At 38.7% G+C, this 19,157-nt stretch overlaps 1 protein-coding gene across 2 annotated transcripts; it reads left to right on the top strand.

Moving 5' to 3' along the window:
• Window positions 1-3,112: 3,112 nt before the first annotated feature.
• slc6a1b (solute carrier family 6 member 1b) lies at window positions 3,113-17,885 on the top strand. Of its 2 annotated transcripts, none has more exons than XM_032512804.1 (15): window positions 3,113-3,530; window positions 4,900-5,332; window positions 5,609-5,740; window positions 6,020-6,120; window positions 6,612-6,721; window positions 7,188-7,320; window positions 8,094-8,228; window positions 9,288-9,391; window positions 9,917-10,041; window positions 10,483-10,595; window positions 10,900-11,031; window positions 12,217-12,319; window positions 12,517-12,617; window positions 13,063-13,230; window positions 15,047-15,298. In XM_032512804.1, exons 2-15 carry the CDS (start codon window positions 5,086-5,088, stop codon window positions 15,158-15,160), a joined length of 1,818 nt encoding a protein of 605 aa, XP_032368695.1. In that variant the 5' UTR covers window positions 3,113-3,530; window positions 4,900-5,085; the 3' UTR covers window positions 15,161-15,298. The 2 variants fall into 2 exon arrangements, with proteins under 2 accessions (XP_032368695.1, XP_032368694.1); XM_032512803.1 differs by having other exon boundaries at window positions 3,114-3,530; window positions 4,912-5,332; window positions 15,047-17,885.
• Window positions 17,886-19,157: the final 1,272 nt, after the last annotated feature.

Below are 19,157 nucleotides of genomic sequence, written 5' to 3'. Positions count from 1 at the left end.
TTTTTAGAAATGCACCCTGGGTTCTTTTTGTGAATCACCCGGCAACAGACACATCACTTTGTTTGCATCCTTTCACTGAGAGCGGAAACGTTGCACCGAGGCTCTTCTGGAGAGGCCTGGCAGCGTCCTACCTGACTGACTTACCAATGAAGAGCCAGATATATTGTATGGGGCTGCAGTGTTCCACATAACTGGTCCTGACAACAGTCCCTCCCTCTCCCCACCACCCAAAAAGAACAGAGGCTTTTAGGATTAAGAGACATGGTCTTTCCGTCTACCTCTTAGTCTGTATCTTTCTTTTATATCCCCAAACACACACATTCATTTCCATAAGCTCTAGAGTGCTAAGCCAACATTCAACAATGTTCAAAAATATTTATTCAAACTAGATATTTGAGATGCTGCTTAGCACGGCAACTGACTTGGAAATTGACTGCAAACAATTCATGCAGTCAATGTTAAAAGGACAATGTGGTAAAGTGCAATGTAGCAAAAAAAGTGAAAACTACTTTCTCAACAATAGTGTGGATTAATTTCTCAAATATATAGTATAAATGTATAATTTTTGGGATGTAATTTTATATTAGAGCATACTACTGATACCTCTAACACTTCATGAGAGTATTTTTAAGAAGGTTGTATTTGGTTGGTATAATGGTACAGGTCTGTTTTTTAGATAAGTTTTGATTTTAGCTACGGCAGCGGCGTAGCTATGTTGGTCTGTAAGTCATTTGACTACTTTGGTCCAGACAGAAATGTATCAACAACTTTAGGATGGATTGTCATTAAAGATGGTAAACATTCATGGTCCCCAGAGGATGATTATGACTTTGGTGATGCCCTGACTTTTCCTCAAGCACCACCATTTTGTCACAACCTGGATCAAGGCCATGGCAAAAGATGGAACGAGGCAGCGTAAATTATAAAAAAAAAGTGATTTATTTAACCAAAGTATAAACTAAACAAATATTGTGTGTCTCTGTAACTTAAATAAACCCAAAGCAAAATGTGGTGGTCGGGGTGATCAGGTCGTGGTGGATCTCTGGATTGCTGGGAAGAGCATTAACATAACATTTTGAGAGAAAAAGTCTACAACTATTACCTAGATCGCCATGACATTTGGTACATACATTCATGCCCCCTCAGAATTAATTATAGGTAATACTTTGACATTTCATAGAGCGCCATCATCAAGTCAAAATTGAAATATGCCTGATACTGTGGTTTATGATCAAATGCCTGCAAAACTAATCATATTCCCATAATCAGCTGTACCTTCTGTGCATTGCTAATTGGTAACTCATAGCATGCTAGCATGGTAAACTAAGAAGGGGAACATAACAAGTGTGTTAACATGCATCGTTCCAGTTTATTAATATACTATTTTTATTTTACGTGTGTTCATATTCTGCTTGACTTGTAGTATTAAGAGGTACAGGATGCTGTTATTTACAGTGATATTATTTATGTTGCACACAAAGAGCCTCGCCGTGTATGCAAAGCCTCCGGGTAATACTGAAAGTGAGAGGCAACATATTTCTGAAATGCTCTCTGAATATGTCAGCATTTTAAAATGCATCTGTCATCATCATCTGCATTCCCATTTTGTCTTTCTCACATGACCAATAATCTGCTCTACAGTTTCAGAGCATCGCTTTTGTCCCCTATGTCTGAGCAGGGAAACTGGGGGCCAGCTGTCTGCCTGTGTGTTTGCCCGTGTGTTTGCCTGTACTCTACTCTCTATTACTACCACCTCCTTCTGTAATTACAAGCTCCACTGCACACAGGCTCACCATCAGGTGGGGCCAGGGCCACAAGCGCAGACCCACCAGCTCTCATCATTGGGGCATTTTGAATTCCCTTCATTTGAGAGCTGCAGGCCAACAGGAAGCTTTTTGCACATCTGAGATGCCACAGCCGGCAGGCCAATCAGCCAGTTGGGATTAAAAATGCAAAATTTTGTTTCATATCATTAGAAGGTTAGCTCACCCCACATTGGTTCACCATCTGGGCTTTTTCTTTCCTTCCCTCTCAGTGATGTGGCTCTTGTGTTGCACTGTATCAGCACCTTGCAGCCTACAGCATGGCAGAGAAAAAAAGAACAATAGATGGAAGGGAATGATTTGGGCAGATGAGCATGGGTGGTGTGGGGGGGTGGAGCAAAGGAAGCAAGCAATGAGAAAACGTTGATAGTGTGGAACAAAGAAAAAGAAGAAGAAATTAAGCAAATGAATAGAAGAATATGAAAATTGTAGATTTTGACACAATCCAGAATTGCATGCATCCATAACAGTGACATGAGCCATGCCACATGATGCCACTTAATATTCAAATGAAGCTGCTTTGGCACCAAAATATCATGAGTCATGAAAAGGTGTCACCTGAAAGCATTATGACAGTGCAACAAACTTGAAATACAAGAAAAAATCATGAATATCACAGTTTTCATAAGTCCGCGTTTGCCATTCCCAAAGGCAGATGTAGATTTTCTTCTAATATTAACACTGCAAAATCCTTACTCATTTTCACGACTCTGTCTTTAACTGTAAAGCTCTGCAAGAGTCCCAGTGAAAGTCTAATAATTTATCTTGGTGTGGGAGTTAAAGTCTGCATTAAGACTGCTCATTTCGGATGTTTCACAAGGGTATTTCATTTAGGAAGGCAGCTGGCCTAAGACGATTACAAGCAGTTTTCAATTTATCTTACACACCCTGACTCCTTTTATTGGCTGGGACCCTTCTATCATGTTTTGCCAGGAGCTAGAGCAGCCACTGGCATCTTCCTCTGTATCTGCTACTTTAGAGTTGCTGCATTGGATGCTACACTTCTATTTTTACCCAGAGCGTGGCCTTTTTACACAAGTCGTTTCACGTTTATCACGCAAATGTTGGATGTAAGTTTAGAAAATAAAAAAAACACTGAACAAGTGTTATTAATGGCAACTTAATGGAATATATTTATTAAGTTATTATGTTTAGTTATTATGCATCAACTGGCCCCTGAGAGAGCCAAAAAGGGTGAGAGAGAGAGAGAGAGGGAGAGAGAGAGAGAGAGAAGGATAGAGAGAGAGAGAGAACTTACTGATGTAGAAAAAAAATCTTCAGGAGTAAGGATATAAAACCTTGAGACAAGAGGATGCTCCTCTCTCAAACCCGCTGCCATCTCAGTGGTGGAAATGTTGGAGTTGGGGAGGGTCGACTTTGAGGTGACATTGACGCTATGTAGATGAGAGTGAGGATCCTGCGCTCCATGTTACGTCCCTGCTCGCTTCAACTCAGACGGCGGCAGCTCCTTTCCCCGTCTTCTCTCCCCTCCTCTCTTTCAGCACCACTCCTTTCAGGACAGCACCTCGCGCTCAAAGACGCATTTGGTCGACATCATTCCCTCTCAGGATCATATGTTTGCTCGCTGTCGTCGGATGCAAAGTTTTCACCTTGGTGTTATTCTGTAAAAGTGCAAGGAAGTAACTTTTTTTAAAAATTGGATTTTTCCCATCGGGGAAACAATCTGGAAAAGAAAAGGATTTCATTGTAAGTATTCTATCACACAGTATGCATTTGATATGAATTAGAGATATTTAGTGTTTGTTGACATAGCTACTTATTTCAGTCGAGGACCGTGGAATTTGGCATGCAGATGCACGGAATTTGGCAATGCGCACGGATGTGCAACTGCACTTCACTTGATGACGACGCAAGAGACTCATCTCATGATGGTCATTAGCGTATTTGGCCGTTCAGTCCTGCAGCCAAATGTTTCAAATATGTCAAATGGAAATGTGTGATCTGTGGTGAAATGAATGTACATATAATTATTTGTCAAATTAGTCCCAATTTGTCTTGAGGGTGTGCGTCTCACTAAAGTCAAATATCACATGAATGTGGACTATTATACACAGATTTGATATAAAATGCCTAACATGTAAATACCAAAATATTTTTGACCGTGCTGCCTCATAATGCCTTTGACAATTACTCATGCTCGTTGATGGAGCGCGCAGAGAACGCGTTCCATGTTTTATCGTGAGCAGATTCGGCTATTTTGCATTTTAAATAATATTAAAGTAAATAGAAATGAATAAGGTACATTTTTAAATGCAGAGCATGTTGTGTAGCTAATTGTTTGCATCAACGTTAATTTGTTAACAAGTTAAATTAATGTTAAATATTTAAACTCTGCCCCGCAGATATTTAAGACAAATGTCTATTTAAGAACTCCAGTGAGTGTTTAGCCTCTCCAGGTGATTCATTGGACGTTATCGTCGCGCCTGACTCCTGAATGTGTTTAATTGCTCTTCTCTTAAGTGGGCCATTGAATTTAGAGCATAATGACTGAAGGACAAGAGCAGGCTCTAAATTTCTGCTAACATGCATTCACTCCAGGCAATAAAAAGAGATTATTATTGCATGAGAAGTATTTATTTGATCCCGTTGGGTTCACGGATCGTGAGGCACATTTTTTTCTCTCCACCCTGAAGAAATGCCATGCAATTAGAACAGATGCATGCCAAATAATCGTGTAAAACAATTCTTTATTTATTTTTTACCAGTAATGTAAAATACTTTTTTTTGCATAGGCCAACATTTTGCCCAACTTAATGAGAAATTTGATCACATATCAAATCTTAAAGTCTTATTTTCATCCAGAAAACAAGTTATTATCCATTTACTGGGGGACATAATTCCACTTTAATCGAACAGAAATCAAGAATCACGTTTTGTTCTTCCTAAACTGATAATATTTTAAACACTTAAGGCAGAATTAGGCTACGCAAACTAATCCCTCATTATTAGACCTGACATTCCAGTTCAAAATCTATGTCGTACAGGTAAATTGACGTGGGGAGCAAGTGATATTTTTTAAAATAGTTTTTTGTGTTTATATGTATACATATTTCAGTTATGTTTTCAGGTTGCTGGACCGCTGCTGAGCTGCTCCTGATCACTCATTACACCGATCATTCGTCTCTACGCGGCACTTAGCTGGGAGCTGGGTGAACAGGGCGGAGAAGCTGCTGTTAGCCTGGACCGGTGCTGAAACCCCTTCCTCTCCACTGGTCAGGACTATCCGACACGCACAGTAACCATGGCCACCAACGGGACCAAAGCCTCAGACGGACACGTCTTAACGGAGACGGTGAATGACGCACCCACCACCACGCCGAACGACAAACCCAAAACCTTGGTGGTGAAAGTGCAGAAGACAAAAAATGAGATACCCGAGAGAGAAACGTGGGTCGGGAGATTTGACTTTCTTCTCTCTTGTGTGGGATACGCAATCGGACTCGGAAATGTCTGGAGATTTCCTTATTTATGTGGAAAAAACGGTGGAGGTAATCAGGAATTCCTGGCAATTTTCCATTTATGTATACACCAAAAGGAATGCAAAGATCTCGACATCCAAAAAACTACCAGTTTGTTCCCGGAGGTTTTTAATTAAACATAAAGCTAAAGTCATCTAAGCCGTGCGCATTTGCGCACAAGTGAAAGCTTGGGACGGGGTGCAGTGTAAAAGCAAACATTCCTTTTATCAAATTATCTCATGTGGATTATGATGAATGTTAATAGGTAATGATTAACAGCACATGTACTTCTTACCTCTCATTCAGGGGCCTTCTTGATTCCCTACTTTTTGACCCTCATATTTGCTGGCATGCCCTTGTTCCTTCTGGAGACGGCTCTTGGTCAGTACACTTCCATTGGAGGGCTTGGAGTGTGGAAGCTGGCTCCTATGTTCAAAGGTAAAATACACTTGTACGTTATTCTTAACGTACAAGTTAAGAACGTTAAGAAAACCTTAACGCCTGCTCGTATTATCTTAATTGGCTGCTTCCTAATCCAGGTTAATTAACAGGCAAAGTCGGAAATTGGGGCTCTTTATAATTACGCAACAGAGGCCATAGCTTTATCGTCTGTGAATGACCAAAACAAAATATCTTAATGTAATATTATTTTTGTTTCATATCAACACACGTATTACAGCACAATTTAATAGCATGTCTGTACTCTGCCTGTTTCAGGTGTTGGTCTGGCCGCTGCTGTTCTTTCCTTCTGGTTAAATATATATTACATTGTAATCATTTCCTGGGCTATTTACTATCTGTACAACTCCTTCACTAGTGTGAGTATTTTATATGTATATAATATTGTTGTTTCATAATAAAACAGTGTAACACGACTTGAATACCTTGAACATTCAGGGGAGGAATAGTCCTAAAGTAGTCTTGCTTCTTAGATTCTTACTGAAAAATCCTTGAGTCCCCCTAATTGTTTTTTGGCCAGGTTGTATTTTACACATAGTAACCCTTTTAGTGATGTGGCAGGTTCTTTTTGTTGACACTTCTTACATAGGCCTAAGGGTGAACAGTCCTAAAGATAGATAGTGACATTTATTACTTCCTTTCCCACATAATTAGCATCTTACACAAGGTATTGATAAATTCATTTGGCTATGAGGCATTCACTCCTCTGAGAAAAGCATGAAATCTCAATGAGGATCATGGTCTTGGCTGCTCGACAGCCAGAGAGAAAAGGAGCCGGCGGTGGGAGAGTGGTCCAAGTGAAAAGAACTGTCTGTGAGATTTTTTCTCTTTTATTTTCTTTAATTTTCAGGATCTGCCATGGCAGACGTGTGGCAATTCCTGGAACACAGAGCGCTGCTTCACCAACTACAGTATCACAGACACCAAAAACCTCACCAGCGCTGTGGTGGAGTTCTGGGAGTAAGCTGGATATAAGAGTCTGCTTAGATCACAAGGATACTGCTCTGATGTGAACAGATTTAAGCTACAGAGAAAGGACGGGCTCCCTACTGTGCATAATGACGATCAGGGTTGGAGTCTGATATTGCCATCTAGATCTGAGGATCCAGTGGTTCACAAAATCCCTTTGAATCCATCTATTCAGACATCTTAAGTAAATGAAAAAATGTGCACATAAAATTAAGGGCCGCAAACAAACCTAAGCCCAAAACATTTGTGAAACATGCGTGCATGCAAGCATGACTTACCTTAACTGTGGTGTCTTAGAAAAGCTTTATTGGGGAGAAAGAAAATCCAAGCAGAGGGCTTTTTGTGAGTATCCAGACACATGTGTGCATATTTGTGTGTGCACTCATGTGTGCTGCATGTATGAGATCAAGGATGCATTTGTACATTGTAGTAAAACTACTTTATTCCTTCCCTGCAGACGTAACATGCACCAGATGACCGATGGTCTGGAGAAGCCTGGGGAGATTAGGATTCCACTGGCTATCACACTCGCCATTGCATGGGTGCTCGTCTATTTCTGTATCTGGAAGGGGGTCAGCTGGACTGGCAAAGTAAGTAGAGGGAGAAGTCAAAGACAAAATAAAACGGAAAAAAATAAAATCCATGATGAATTGAATTTGCATCATCTTCATGCTCAAGGTTGTAAAGTTGGCACAATGACATGTTGGATTTTTTTTCAAATGAAGGCATCACATAACTTTGTCATACTACTTTTATTAATGTTTTCTTTTTTTATTTATGACAGATTCATCATTCCTTTTTATACATAGCAGTGTCACTGACAGTATCTCTGTTAGTTCATCTGTTATACAGAAGAGCTTCTGGTGAATGATCTAAATGATGTTGACTTTGATAGCACAGTGCAAAATTAGTTTAGCTAAGGAGGAAAGTAGTGCAGTGAGAATGTGCTGAACCCAACCATTCTGGGGTCATCTTGCCTCTGGGGAATGGCTGGCTAGGTCACTGTGCTGCACTGTGCTTTGGGGATGGTGTCACAGTACTGTAACACTGTTCATGATGAGTTGAACAACTTAGCAGTTTTCACGGTTTTATAGTTGTATTGCCTTGCAGGACTAACGTTCAAAGTAAAATAATGCTCACTAGCTGTGCGATTTAACAAGTTAGATTTGATGGCGCAGTGCATATGACACATGTCTTTGGTGTGCTAGATCTGGGTTCAATTCCCACTGCGATACATCAACCAATGTGTCCCTGAGCAAGGTACTTAACCCATAGTTGCTCCAGAGGTGTGCAACCTTTGACATTTAATGTAATGTAATGATAGACAACATTCCGTTTTCTGACATGACTTTGTGTCCCACAGGTGGTGTACTTCTCAGCTACATACCCATACTTTATGCTGTTCATCCTGTTTTGCCGGGGCGTCACTCTACCTGGTGCAATTGATGGAATCCTCTTCTACATCACACCAGACTTTCAAAAACTAAAGGAGTCTGAGGTATGCTCTTTGTTTTTTGGCCTAGATGTCTAAAACAGTGTCTGATTATGAATATATATAGCTCTTTATTGAACGGCAAAATAAAGGTGTCTGCAAGATGATAAGCTGAGCCCAAGTGGGAGGTGTTTTTTGGGGAAAAGTTGTATAGCTCGTTTACCGGTTACCGTAATACCATAATAGAGGATCTCTTATTGTACCTGGATATAGGCAAAAAGTACTGTATTTAGTTTAAAATCTTATCCAAATAGATTATTGGTGTGTGCACAGTGTGAATACTAAAATCTAATATCTATAACAATCCCTGTTAATTACAAAGGCAGCAAAATAGTAGAAGAGATGTCTATTATTACACAGCTATAAAAACTATCAGTGTACTGTATACATATACAGTATATATATATATAATATACATAATATAGCTTATAAAAGTTGAACTCCTGCGATGGCTATGCATATTTGTATTTATAATTCTAAGGCAGGTTCATTTTAAAGTAAACAGTTGGTCTCACGTAGATGTTGCAATACGGAAGTGTGCCAGTGGTATTTACAGTAGGAGATGCATCCAATTCTAGAAAAATAAGACCCTACATGATAACATTGTTGAATTTCTTTTTAATGTCATGTTTTATTCTGTAGTGATTGTGAATAAATCATTAAAGCTTAAGAAGAAAATGAGATGAAACTAGATGCTGTGTGGAGAGACATCATTAGACAAGGCAAGGTCTTGTTGTTATGTTGATCAAGATAAGATGCAATGATTTGGAATCAGAGTGGATCACATAGTACCAAGAGTAACAAGACACAGCACTTAGGTGTAACACTTTCCGGAAATGCGGCTTTTTCCAGTCCCTGCCATTACATCAAAGGTTTACAAAAGACAAGATACATTTGTTCATTGATCAGCAAAGCCAGTTAAATTGGCTGAAAATGACAAATGTGGCCACATTATCAGCAAAATATAATCAAATGTATCCTTTTTTAAATAAATATCTCTATTTAGCACAAATTAGCTGTTTACATCTGTTTCCTAACCTCTATTTTCTAATCTTTGTGTGTCAGGTTTGGCTGGATGCTGCCACTCAGATCTTCTTTTCCTATGGACTGGGATTAGGCTCTCTGATTGCTCTTGGCAGCTACAATCCCTTCAATAATAATGTATACAGGTAGGTGACTATAATATTTAGCATATTTCAGGTTCATTTACCACATAAATCACATGTTCAGAGTGTTTTCTACCAGTCACTCACACGTTTGTTTTTAAGTAGACCGTGCAGGTGTCTGATTCTGGGATTATTTTTGGTTCCCTGGTAACATAGTGTCTGCTGTACCTTCTATTTTGGGACTAATCGAGTGTCCAGCTGTATCCGTGGTTTCTTTATTTTGCTTCTACGTTCTGTTTTTACACTCATAGGCACAGCGTTTGGTTTGTCTCAGCCTCTGTCACGTTGTCGGATACACACTGCAGCCCAACTACGTACAGCTATGGTTCAAACTTTATTGAAACTGCTGGTGCTTTTTTTAAAAAGATTGGATCGATATGAATTTACTCAGCAGCTATGTAACTGCAGGATGCAAAATAGCTCTCCACCTTCCCTTCCCCCCACGCCTCTCAACAATGTGTGACGGGTTGATAAGGAATTGATACAGGCGTGACAATGGCTGCCTTGTGCTTTGTCTCTCCCCTACAGAGATTCTATCATTGTCTGCTGCATCAACTCCTTCACCAGCATGTTCGCTGGCTTTGTCATCTTCTCCATCGTGGGATTCATGTCCAATGTAACAAAGAGACCCATTGCTGATGTGGCCGCCTCAGGTAATTGCAATCAATGTTGAAATTCGATAGTGACAATCAGCACATGCAAGAGATACTTGCGTCTGGGCAAAGATTTGCCCTCAAAATTGCAACATGTTGTTCTTTTAGTCCAAAAGAGAGGGTTTTAGCTTGTCAATAGAGATCAGTTCTGACTTCTGGATTTATTAGAAAGAAAGAATGCCCAGTGATTTTGCAAAAACTGTCCTTTGTGAATACTCAAATTTGACATTCAGCACTCACACTTTGTTCTTCCAAGGACACTTTGGATGTACCCAGTATTAAACTAAATTTCATTATGGCTGAGTTTGAGTGTTGAAAATGATAGACAACATATTGACATATCTTCTTTTCTTTGTTGCCATTTTGTTTTTGATCTCATCTTTTAACAGTGTCCTACTGTAAGTACATACTACCATTTCTATAACATTTGTCTTTTGTCAGGACCTGGTCTGGCATTTTTGGCTTATCCTGAGGCTGTGACCCAGCTGCCCATCTCTCCTCTCTGGGCCATACTCTTTTTCTCTATGCTGCTAATGCTGGGAATCGACAGCCAGGTAAAGATAACCCTACAACAATGGTCTCAGCTGTGGTCTTTAGGCCATATTCACATAGCAAAGTGCTAATGTTCAAACTTCTGAGAAGCAATGCTTTGACAAATGAAAGCAAACTTTAAAAAAATGGCCAGGATTATATTATTTCAGGGTGGAAACTGTCTTACTGTGTCATTGCAACTTAAAAGTATTACTAAAACATAAAGTGTCTTGCTGTTACTCTTTCATTTTTGAAAGTTACTTCTAAACCTTAGGATAACAATGTATTATGTAACACAGTTTTGACGTTATTCTGCAACCTCTCCAGTTCTGCACTGTGGAAGGCTTCATTACCGCGCTGGTTGATGAATTCCCTCACATTCTCCGAAAACGCAGAGAGATCTTCATTGCAATTGTTTGCCTTATTTCTTACATCATTGGATTGTCCAACATCACCCAGGTAAATACTTTTTTTCTTATTGGATATTCCTCTTGCAAAGACATTACTAAAAATACATTCTCTGATTAAATGACAAGGTTTATAACTGTTGCCACATTCCGGTCAATATTAAGTCCCACTACGAGGATATACCCCCGTTTCATACTATTTTCAGAATCCAGTAAAAATGTTGCACAAGTTCAACAAGTTCAGCTTTAATCAACTGAGTAAATACTTCAAATATGTATGCATCAACATGCCTTTGTCAATTAAAGTTCAATATTTCTAACTTTGGAACAATGTAAGCATCACACAGGACACCAGCAGTTTCACTTCAGCAGCTGACAGAGTAATAGGCAAGACTGTTATGTGTATGGGTAAGGATGATTACATGGTCCGTTGGTTTTTCTGTCCATTTGTCTGTCTGTCCAACACTTTGGTCCAGAGGAAGATATGGTACCCTTACAGTAACTCCTAAAGGTTTTGGGGACCACCTGAGCTACTAGGTCCATGACATGGAATTATCAATGGCAATCATAATGTATTTCCATGACACGCCTTGTGTTTGTGTAGGTTTGTTCCAATTTGGTTCAAAAGTTTAAAGAAATAGTATATAAGGGTATATATGTACATTTTTACATATACAGTACATGCAAAAAGTGAGCATAAAGTCGGCAAAGAGGCTTCTGCTTCTGTCTACTTGTGAGCTAACAATGACAGAATCACTGCAGGCCAAGTTCGTGTTTGCCAATGACACTCGAAGACCCTGCATTGTCCCTTTGCTTCTGCCAAACTGGATTTCCATCATGCCACATGCACAGCCCTGTTAGAACGAGGTCAGTTACCCTAATCACTGCTCTGGGCATTACAAAATATTTCAAGCTTCACAGAGTAGGAGTTGACAAACTGTAGCACGTCCCTTTGAGCTGGTCTCCTTAACACCCTGATAGATTGTAGACAGATGTGAAATGTTACAACGAGATGCTTGATCTACACTGGCCCTGCCTGTGCAGCACATTGGCACGCAATTTCCACAAAGAAGTCTTAGCACCAATTCGGTCCTCACCACTGAAACATGACTAACACTCACCAGCTACAGCCGCCGGTGCACTCGCCTTTGATGTTAGTCCTGCACATCCAAAACTATCATTGCTTTTTTAACGTTTTCCCGCTGGCCTTTCCCTTTTTTCCCTTCTCGTTTTACAGGGTGGACTGTACGTGTTCAAGCTATTTGACTACTACTCAGCTAGTGGAATGTGCCTGCTCTTCTTGGTCTTCTTTGAGTGCATCTCAATTTCATGGTTTTATGGTGAGCTCCATCTATGTCTAATCTTCTTAAGGATGTTTTTCCCAACTAAAACATTCTTGTCTTTTGTGGCTGACTTTTTGGGGGCTAAAATCGCAAGATCCAGTTTAGAAACATCTAGTATATCACACAACACTAGAAATATCTAGTGTTGTGTGACGACTAAAACTGCATTCATCATGCTTTATCTTTGGTTCCAGGTGCAAACAAATTCTACGATAACATTGAGGAAATGATTGGCTACAGGCCCTGTCTGTGGTGGAAGGCCTGCTGGGTTGTTTTCACTCCACTCATTGTGGCTGTAAGTGTTATCTGTGGGTAACATACATGATTTTCCAGACACCAACTATGACACCCCATCAAGGACAATATTTAGGGTTACTGTATACAGTCTTAGGTGAAGCTATGTATTGAGAATGATTCATATAATATTTATGTACAAAAATAAGCTATGGTTTTTCTTGTCACTTTACATTGATGGTTGTGTACACGACCATCAAAAGGAGTCCAATTATGTTTACTTAATAGCATTTACGTTATGTAATGATTGGCTTAGGTGTCAATGTTACACAGTGTGTCTGTTGTGTCCAAAGATCATCCAAGACCAACAGCTCATTCTAAGGTTTTACTTGAATATTTATTAGTAATATATTTGAAGCCTAGAATTTAGACTCTGTTATAGTTAAATGTCTAAACATGATGATGAAGGCACTGATATATTTATATTTTTTGCCCCTCTTGTCCAGGGAGTCTTCTTGTTTAGTGCAGTGCAGATGGTTCCCCTCACCTTGGGTGAATATGTTTTCCCAGCCTGGGGCCAGGGGGTTGGGTGGTGCATGGCCCTCTCCTCCATGACACTCATCCCTGGCTACATGGGCTACATGTTCCTCACACTCAAAGGCACATACAAAGAGGTAAGGTAATTGTGGATTCAGTCAAAGACTGTCTTTTGCTGTATTAGATCAGGAACAATGGATGAATTATGTGCAGTGTAGGGCAAGTATTCATATACTGCGTATATGTATATAGAAAGCAAGTAGAGTTCCAAAATGCTTATAAAATATCTACAAATATCTGCATATGCACATTAAATCAAAATACAATCTACATACATAAACTCACACATATGTATACTGGTATAAAAATGCTGTGGACGTGTGGTTCATGAGAATAGACTGAAACACTAAGAGTTTTAGTTAGTGTATTGCAAATACGATAGCTGCAGATTTTCCAGAGCATGTGCATCACTGCATTTTACGCATCTATTAGCTGTCTGAATTTTAATCTGCAGCCGGGCAGGCTCTGTGCTTAGAGTTTCAAGTGGATTACTTGGTATGCAGGATTTTGGGCTCAAATTTATTATTACATACTGTATGACAGATCAATCCAACACAAGAAAAAAGTGGTATATTTAGAGGGTGCTGATGTTTTGTAAGGATGATGTAATGTCATTTTACAGGCAGTTTTAACCATTAAGGACAGTTTGAATAAAAATTTAAAGTTGGTAAATTTTTAATGACAGTTTGGCTCAAAATACTATATTAATATACTGATCCAGGATTTATATCATCCTCACTTACATTTACAACATTTACATAATGGTTGGCACTGAAAGTAGTACCTGAAACGTAATTTGGCAGAAAAAAGACTTTTCACACTGGATGTTAAAAGGCTCAACGTAGTCCAATGTGATTTAGCTCTGTGCATTATAACTGCACTGTGATTCAGTGCTTTTGTAATGAGCAAACACATGCAGGCATGCTCCGCAAAGACACGATTAATTGCCATGAAGAGTTGAACAGTGATAAAAGGATTGTTAAAATAGTGTTTCTAATTATTTCTGTTAAACAATTTAAGTCCCTTATTGCTATACCAGCTACTGAGTTCTTAGCAAAGTGCATTCATTTGTATGCAGCAGAATGGTATATTGCATTTTTATTGATCTAATGATTCTAATCATAGGCACATAATACCTTTTCCATCATGCCATTTACATTAAGAGTATTTGATTTGCAGTCATCCACAATGCGCTGAATTATAACCTTACATCTATGCGGTCCCTAGTGACAGATATAGCTTTATAGCCGGCGCTGACAGAATAAATGGGCCATAATTGCAGGCAGCGCAACAGAAGCAGTCAGAGGCGATGTGCAGGTGTCAGATCCTGCAGTACCAGCTGATGGCTGATTGTCTAATTGTAGCAATCAGCCAGCTGATTAGTGCTCTGCACCAAGGCGGAAGCTTAATTTCACAAACACTCCATAGAAATGCCTGCTGTGCCGCAGAACCCCGGGTCCTGCAATACCCATAGTTAATAACATTTGAAAGATTTACCAAGTTTGAAATGGTTTGATTTAGTTTTGTGGACTCAGTAAGTTTGACCCATGAAACATTTGTTAGTGTCATGAACATTGGTTTTATTTTTCTTCACCAGCCATATCTCAGGCTGTATTAATTCTTAAAATATATATAATATATATCACATCAGGGAAACTGTATAGATGTCTTTTCTGAATTTCTCATAGTGTACACTGTAGTGTAAAATGTACACTCAGAGCCTTTATCAAGCTCACAGCTGTGTAGCTGGTGTGTTTTGTTACAGTTTGTTGGTTTGAACACAAACACTGCAGCTGTTTGGTTCTTACGAACGCTGTATGTCAGTGTTTACTCGTAATTTCGACACCATCAGTGCATTTTTCAGCTGCGTTATCTGTGGTTTTCCATTTTTAGCGCCTGCGGATTATGTTGAAGCCTGTGGCACTGACGAAGGCACAAGAAAATGCCGCAGACCAGCAGACAGAAAACCAGAATCAGAACCCTGTCAACGAGGAAGCCTACATCTAGAAACTTCTGCCTGTCTCTCTGTCTCGACGGCCAGACTGGCGATCTACACAGAAAAAACATAATCAAGGTTTGGAACGACCACCAGACTTTCATGTCTGCTTTTATTCACCTACCTCCTGGGGACACGTGAGACCAACCTGATTACAGTTATTTGTAGAGGTTTTTCTGTTTGTTTGTGTATTTGTATAATACAGAGTTAAACTTATGAGGAAAAACAAACCACCCAGCAAAATTGTTGTGATATTATGAATTTCATTATGCAAAAAAGTTAGTCTTTTTAGAAAAAGATATGTGACTTAGGAAATTACTGTATATTGAATATATAATTTAAATTTGGAGGCCCGCGTTGATTCAATAGTATTGTGCTACTTTGAAGATATTCATTAATCTACTAAAATACAATTATTGTACAAAGAAATATATTGGTTAAATGCATTTTGCTTGTACATGAAATAAATACATTAAAATGAATGCAGTGTAGTAGGTGAAAAAAAAAATGCGATTTGAAAGTTTGTAAAGTGAAAATTTAATATTGACCATTTTATGGCCAAGACATTATGGGAATGTGCAACAGGTAAGGCCAAAATCTGTTTGTATGTGTAAAATATAATTTAGCCAGCTATCACTCCCTTGCAGGATTCTGCAGTTCGCCTGAAATGTTTACCACCCATGTGTGGGGCTACCTTTTGAAAAGCACAATATGGAATTTTGAAATGTCCAACTTTTTTTTTTGGCTCGATTGACACTAGTGACAACAGCAAAAACAACTTACATAGGATAGCAAGAGACTGTTATAATTGTTTATACTATGTTTTCTAAAGAACAATAACTTTGTATGTTACCTGAATCTTTTTTGTAGAATCATTTTTAGGTCATTTTTTTATATGTGAGAGTAAGAAGGACCAAAATCATACTCACGTTAGAAAGATTGGTGCAGACATTTGACCCACTGACTATATATTGATTCAATCAAGCATCTCCTTTTGTCTCTTTGAAGAGCAACAGCGTACAGTAAAGCTGTGGCCAATACAACAAATGCCACATTAGCATTGTGCGTACAATATTTAATATTTCTGCCTCCTGATAACCAGTTAAGTTGAAAAAGAGAGTTGTGTTGCAATAAGCCCATACTAATTCAGATCTATATTTTAAATTCTGAGCTTGAATAAGCTGCTGGGGCCGCTGCATTGGAGACTGCATGATGGATTTCAATGATAGCTACCACTATTCTGACTGGAATTGTTTACTTTTATATCTATCTAGTAACCCACTCCTCAGGAACAAAGGTGGACGTGACCAAATTCTCTCAGATACTACCATTGTACACTGAAACAGTTAATGCCGTATTTGAGAAAACGCAAATTTCTGCCATTTCCTTTCATTAATCTAACATGCTACCTTTAATGGGCTGTACTCAATATTCAGAACATTAATATAGCAGCAAAGAAATATTTGTTGTGAAAAGATCTAGTGGGGTAATGGCATTCTGAGCAGATAATGAAGTCACACTGCCCCGTGTGTTGTAATCCAAGCTTGTTTTGCAGTTTGTTTTGATCGACAGTCCAGCCGTGCATGCATGTTGGTGCATGTAGCCGTGACATAACGTGGGTATTTCATGAATTGGGGAATGGTCTTTAAGAGGGGTGTAGAGGCATACCAGCCTGTTTTTTTGTTTGTTTTCTTCATTATTTCGAGTACAGCCTCTTTAAGTAGCAACAAAACATAAACAGACAAACAAAAGTATAATATATACTACTTGGGCACACTCGAAAAGCTGATCCAAATTGTTGCCTCTTTTAGGTGTGCTATTCAGCTCACGTAATTTCTTTCAGTGTAAATGAACTGTGATGGCCTTCACTCAGTCATTTTAGTAGACGCCATAGTGTGGCAAATGCAAATTTCTGCACTTGCCACACTAGGACAAGTGCAGAGATTAGGAAAGAGAAACTTGGGCTCAGTCAGAGGACAAAGCCGCCAAAAGCACTGTTCACACAACAGGACATAGCCAGATGCTATATAATGTAGGCCAACACCACTGAATCTACTCCTTTTAATAGGGTAAAGAAAAACCTATTGTTACATATCAAGTTTGCTCGGCAATATAAAAACATACGTGTAGAAGCTGCACTGTATTACTATGAAGGAGGATCAAGACAGTTTGCTTCTGTGGCAGCTACATGCGACAGGAATCAGGTTGAATCCGTCCCGTTTATCTTTTATCTATGTTTTTTTTTCAAAGATATGTGAATTAAAATGTGCAATGACAAAGGGTTCTGTGAATTTTGTATAAAGTTACCATACTGCAGTTTTCTCTCTTGAATGATGTTGTAAACTGGACTGTGTAATACATGTATCTGTGAATGTCCGTACAACCTGAGTTTTTCTTTACTTTTGTCTAAGTGTTGAACAAAAAATGTGATATTATTTGCTGTTTTCTGCAATAATATTATCTCAGAAACTAAAGCACATGTCTCTCTCAACTGTACAAATTATAATTACAATAACAAAAATAGAGTAATAAAGATAATGATAATAATATTAATAACGTAGCCTAATAGAAATGTCTAGTCAGACAATATTGTTTTGTATATTTCTAGCTGTTTCATGGGCCTAATGTAAAATATTCTATGTAAAAAATATAATTGTCTTTAGATGGGGTTATATGAAAAAGCATGATTGCAATATATGTTATCTGCAAAATTAAATAAAGACCTATAGATTATAACATCTGTGTCATGTAATCTTTCTATAGGGGGGAGACAATATTTGAGTCCATTTATTTTTAAATGCATTCAAAATAAGTTTTTTTTTTTCTTTTTTTTTTTTACCAGCCAATGGTGGGTAAAAAATGCAATAATAGGTTAATTTGTGAAATGTTGAAATACCATTTCTATTTGTTAAATGAATGTCACTCTTTGAATAACTAGTGCTGACTTATATATGCTCTTAAAATATTCTTTCTGCATTGAGTGAGATGCTTTTGCATGATACTGACCTGCTCAGCTCAGTGTAATGCTAATGCTCGATTTATTACATAAATGGAAATTAATATGCTATCAGCTTCACCTAAACAGATGTTCTCTGCAAACTTAGCTGATAGTTTCTGACAAAATGGTGTTGCCACAGCAATATCTTTATGACACATGCACTGACAGTTGTGCCAGGACAGACACTAGAGCTGTCCAGGCTGACAGCCAATCCCTCCGGGCTCAATGCACCATCCATCTCCCTACTGTCATGCGGTAGTTAGCCTACATTCAGTTATAATCCAAATAGCCAAATCATCACAAAATGCACAGTGAGAAGAGAAGTACAGAATGTGTAGACATCTACGTTTCAAATAATTTATAAAAAGGGAACAATAGAAAATCATCCTGCCGTTGCAAATAGGATAGGGAACATAAATTACACAACATGTCTTAAAATAATGTGTCTGGTTTACATATGTTGGCTTTCAATATTTGGTGTCAAGGCTCTCCCAAAAACCTCATCCCTGGTCTACAGGCCTCAGTGTGCTACTGAATTACAATAATAGCCTGTTACGATGGCTGTTCTCCTGCTGGACTCCTCAGTCAATCAGTACAGTACATCTTGTGAATAGAGATGAAGAAATCTAAACCTAGCTATAAAGTACAAATACAAGGGACCAATTTTAGTTGGAGCACACTATACATGATCATTTTAATAAGTAATTCAATCATGTGAAATACTCCCACTTTCAGCAGTTTACAAATGAAGTGTATTACCATGTTTCAGAGTGTCATCCTTAAAACAAAAATAACAAAGCTGAGAAATTAACTACTGCCTCTTTGTTGGGACAACATACAGCAGTGTGTTTGTGCAGATCCATGTCTCTGGTGTGTCTCAGGTGTTGTAACTAAGCATCTCTTTGTTTTGAGAGTTTATTATTTATAGGCATTGAAAACCAATGGTGCAAGATAATGAATTGTGTGTCTGTATTGTGTGTGTGTGTGTGTGTGTGTGTGTGTGTGTGTGT

Source organism: Etheostoma spectabile, chromosome 4, assembly GCF_008692095.1.
Source record: "Etheostoma spectabile isolate EspeVRDwgs_2016 chromosome 4, UIUC_Espe_1.0, whole genome shotgun sequence".
Classification (NCBI taxonomy): domain Eukaryota; kingdom Metazoa; phylum Chordata; class Actinopteri; order Perciformes; family Percidae; genus Etheostoma; species Etheostoma spectabile.
Note: the sequence above shows the minus strand (reverse complement) of the source record. Positions and strands in the feature narration are given on the sequence as shown.

Excerpts from the sequence above, each read along its gene's own strand:
- slc6a1b (XM_032512803.1), top strand. The coding sequence starts at position 5,086 with ATGGCCACCAACGGGACCAAAGCCTCAGACGGACACGTCTTAACGGAG. Across the intron at positions 6,121-6,611 it reads TGTACAACTCCTTCACTAGT|GATCTGCCATGGCAGACGTG; the intron begins GTGAGTATTTTA and ends TTTAATTTTCAG. Across the intron at positions 12,618-13,062 it reads TCACTCCACTCATTGTGGCT|GGAGTCTTCTTGTTTAGTGC; the intron begins GTAAGTGTTATC and ends CCTCTTGTCCAG.